Here is a 4,660-nt window from a genome sequence, read left to right as displayed (position 1 = left end):
TCGAGTCTCCAACCTGAGGCTCTGATACCAATTCAAATCTTTTAGGAAACAAAGAATTATAAGAACAATTTTTCTTATTATATTTAGAAACTACTCAAAACTAAAGCTCTCAATGTTTCACTCTTAGATCTTATCTCAATCTTATGGAGCAACTCTCCATTAGATATCTATTTATATGAAAGACAATTTCCTTTAACATGTGGGATATGGAAAACACAAACTTAACATAAATAGAAACTTCATTTTTCTATTTCTAGTTTTCATTATTGTGTTTATCTTAACATATTAAACATTTAATAATATGTTAAGTTTCCATAAGCTTGTAATTATCCAACAATAAACACTAAAATCAAACAGTAAGTATTACAAAAATCAAAACGACAGGCGCAACGGGAATTGATGAAGATCAAGAACACCCCGCACCTCAACGTCATAATGGGTGCTTCACCCCCTTGCGGGGACTCGGTAAGAGCAGTTAAAGATTACAGGCGACAAGCCATAACCGCCCAAAAGTGGCCTTCACAAGTCGAAGCAGGCCATCAAATCTCTTTCTCGGCGGCCGACACTCACGGCATCAGCATGCCGCATAACGACCCACTCTTAATCGATATCGGAATCGGCGAATGCCAGGTCACGAATGTTCTCGTCGACACAGGCAGCTCAGTCGACCTCATCTTTCGGGACACGCTCGACAAAATGGGAGTCGACCTGCGAGACATGAAGCCCTCCTCACGTACTCTCACGGGGTTCAATGGTTCCTCGGAACAGATGATTGGGACAATCCGTCTCCCTGTTTACGCAAGTGATGTGACCCGCACCGTTAAGTTCTCTGTTATCCGGGCTAAGGCGCCCTACAACGCAATCCTTGGAACGCCATGGTTACACTCCATGAAAGCCATTCCCTCCACCTATCACCAATGCGTTAAGTTCCCTGGGAAAGATGGAACAACGCAGACGATTCGCGGGGACCAACGAGCCGCGAGAGAGCTCCTTATCGCCGTAGTCAAGCTGCAACAATCACCTTCTCTCGTCAACGCGGTCACCAAATCGATACATAAGATCTACCCTCAGAAGGAAGAAATCCGCGAGGTTCCCATCGATGGAGCCGACTCATCGAAGGTCGTGCGCATTGGCGCCTATCTCTCCGACGACCTGCAGTCATTAATCATTTTTTTCCTCAAAGAAAATGTCTCGACCTTTGCATGGGTAACTTCTGATATGAAGGGTATAGACCCCGCAGTAACATCCCACGAGTTAAACGTCGATTCGACGTTCAAGCCTATTCGACAGAAGAGACGAAAGCTCGGACCCGAACGGTCCAAAGCAGTGAATGAGGAAGTCGACAGGTTGCTTGACGCAGGCTTCATTGCCGAAGTACGGTACCCGGAATGGCTAGCAAACCCCGTCGTTGTTAAAAAGAAAAACGGGAAATGGCGCATTTGTATTGACTTCACGGATTTGAACAAAGCATGTCCAAAAGACAGTTACCCTCTCCCGCATATCGACCGTCTGGTGGAGTCGACTGCCGGCAACGAGCTCCTAACATTTATGGACGATTTTTCGGGATACAATCAAATCATGATGCATGCGGACGATCGCGAGAAAACGGCGTTCATAACAGACAGAGGGACGTATTGTTACAAGGTCATGCCTTTCGGCTTAAAGATTGCAGGAGCGACTTACCAGCGTCTGGTCAATAGAATGTTTGCCGACAAACTCGGCAACACTATGGAAGTTTACGTTGATGATATGCTGGTCAAGTCACTTCGCGCCAAGGACCATCTCAACCATCTACAAGACTGCTTCAAAACGTTGAACGAGTAAGGGATGAAGCTCAACCTGGCGAAATGCACCTTCGGCGTCACGTCTGGAGAGTTCCTAGGTTACATCGTCACCCAGCGAGGCATCGAGGCAAACCGAAAACAAATAACGGCAATCCTCGATCTCCCTAGCCCGAAGAACCCCCGCGAGGTTCAGCGTTAAACCGGAAGGATCGCGGCACTAAACAGATTCATCTCAAGATCCACAGACAAGTGCCTCCCGTTCTATGAAATCCTGCGAGGAAATAAGAGATTCGCTTGGGACGAAAAATGCGAAGAAGCTTTCAATCAGCTCAAGCATTACCTAATGACACCTCCGGTTCTGTCGAAGCCCGAAGTCGGGGACACTCTATCCTTATACATCGCCGTCACCTCCTCGGCCGTTAGCAGCGTCCTGATACAAGAAGACCGTGGCGAACAAAAACCTATTTTCTACACCAGCAAGCGGATGACGGAACCGGAGACGAGGTACCCAACCTTGGAAAATATGGCCCTCGCTATCATCACTTCGGCAAGAAAACTCAGACCTAATTTCCAATCGCACACTATCGAGGTGCTCTCCAACCAGCCCCTCAGGACGGTAATGCAAAATACTAACCAATCATGAAGGCTAACAAAGTGGGCAGTCGAGCTTAGCGAGCACGACATCGTGTACAAAAACCACACAACAGCTAAGTCGCAAGCCGGTTAATGCCGGAGTTAGAACAGGATCTTGTGCTGCCAAGTCTGAACTGGATACTGCACGTAGATGGTTCATCTACGAACAAAGGCTCAGGGGCAGACGTACAACTCCAGTCACCAACAGGCGAACTAATCCGACAGTCGTTCAGTTTTGATTTTCCGGCATCCAACAACGAAGCCGAATACGAGTCTCTCATCGCAGGCCTTCGTCTCGCCAAAGCAGTAAAAGCTAAACGGATCAACGCATACTGTGATTCCAAAATCGTGGTAAGTCAATTCCTCGGAGACTACGACGTCAGGAACGACAAAATGGATGCTTACTTGAACCTCGTCAAAGGTCTCACACAAGATTTCAAATTCTTCGAGCTAACGAAAGTCCCTCGCGGAGAGAACGTATGTGCGGACGCACTCGCAGCCCTTGGGAGTAAACTACAAGACCAGGTGAAAAGGACAATCCCAATACATAGGATTGAAAAGCCAAGCATCAGCCCACCGACAGAACAACTTGCCATTGCAGCATCTGTCACCGATGCCATGGAAATCGACGAAGGGGAACCTCGCGCAACGGAAGGGCAACTCGAAGATTGGCGAACGGAATTCATCGCTTACCTATCCGACGGAATACTACCTACAGAGAAATGGGAAGCAAGGTGGCTCAAAAGACGCAGTGCGCATTACGTCGTCATGGATGGAACACTCCATCGATGGAACACTCCATCGATGGACTGCAACCAAAGTACTCCTTAGGTGTATCTTTGGAGACAAAACAAAGCTGGTCATGGCCGAAACACATGAAGGAGCAGCAGGCAATCATTCAGGAGGACGAGCTCTCGCACTAAAAGTGAAAAGCCGCGGCTTCTATTGGCCAACAATGAACGCAGATTGCGAATCCTATGTCAAGAAATGCGATAGGTGCCAGCGACACGCTTCAACCATACACAGCCCGACAGAATTGCTCCACACCTTGACGGCGCCATACCCCTTCATGCGATGGGGAATGGATATAATCGGGCCAATGCCGAGTTCTCGACAGAAGAGATTCATCCTAGTCTTGACAGATTACTTCACCAAATGGGTGGAAGCAGAATCCTACGCCAGCATTACCGACAAGGAGGTGCAGAAGTTCGTCTGGAAAAACATCATCTGCAGGCACGGGCTCCCGTATGAGATAGTCACAGACAACGGATCCCAGTTCATATCCCACAACTTCAAAGAGTTCTGCGACAGATGGAGAATTCGGCTCAACATGTCCACACCGAGAAACCCGCAGAGCAACGATCAAGCCGAGTCCACTAACAAGATAATCATCGACGGACTAAAGAAACGACTCGACTTGAAGACGGGTTGCTGGGCCGACGAACTAGATGGGGTCCTCTGGTCCCATAGAACAACACCTCGCGGAGCAATGAAAGCCACCCCCTTCTCGATGGCCTATGGGGTCGAAGCGATGGCACCGGCTGAGGTAAACGTGACGAGTTTACGACGCTCCAAAATGCCGCAGAACATCGAACTTAACCAAGGTATGCTCCTCGACGCACTGGATGATATCGAAGAAAGACGCGACCAAGCATTGCTTCGAATCCAAAACTACCAGCACCCAATCGAAAGCTATTACAACAAGAAGGTTAAGTCCCGCCCCTTTGAATTGGGAAATCTGGTCCTCCGGAAGGTGTTTGAAAACACTAAGGAATGGAAAGCCGGAAAACTCGGAGCCAACTGGGAAGGACCATACAAGATCATCGAGGTAGTGAAATCTGGAGTCTACCACCTCAAAACCTCAACCGGCGAAATGGTACCACGAGCATGGAACTCAAAGCACCTTCGCCTCTTCCACAACTAAAAGCAGCAAAGACAGGTGAACGACCAACGGTCACGTTCACTCAAAAAAAAAAAAAAAAAACCGAGTAAATGCGCTCCCAGCCACTTTTACTCGGAAAAACAAAGAACTACGAATGGCTTGATCTTCCGCAAAGGAAGTACGTAGGCAGCCTTAACAGGTCCAGCTATAATAAAAAAAAAACACACACACTTCCCCGAGAAGTTGCGCAACTCATGCGATGCCTACATAAGATTCGCCCCGGCACTTCGAAACAAACGTACCGGCACTCGCACCCCACCGCCGAGTATGTCCTGATCAGACACATACTCACGGGAATCCG

The 4,660-nt window shown here is 48.2% G+C and overlaps 1 protein-coding gene across 1 annotated transcript; it reads left to right on the top strand.

Annotated features, from left to right (window-relative positions):
- The first annotated feature begins 399 nt into the window (after positions 1–399).
- On the top strand, positions 400–1,824 carry LOC106419603. Its single transcript, XM_013860417.1, has one exon. The coding sequence runs from the start codon at positions 400–402 to the stop codon at positions 1,822–1,824; it is 1,425 nt and encodes a 474-aa protein (XP_013715871.1).
- The last annotated feature ends 2,836 nt before the right edge of the window (positions 1,825–4,660 follow it).

Source organism: Brassica napus, chromosome C8 (genome assembly GCF_020379485.1).
Source record: "Brassica napus cultivar Da-Ae chromosome C8, Da-Ae, whole genome shotgun sequence".
NCBI classification, from domain to species: Eukaryota; Viridiplantae; Streptophyta; class Magnoliopsida; order Brassicales; family Brassicaceae; genus Brassica; species Brassica napus.
Note: the sequence above shows the minus strand (reverse complement) of the source record. Positions and strands in the feature narration are given on the sequence as shown.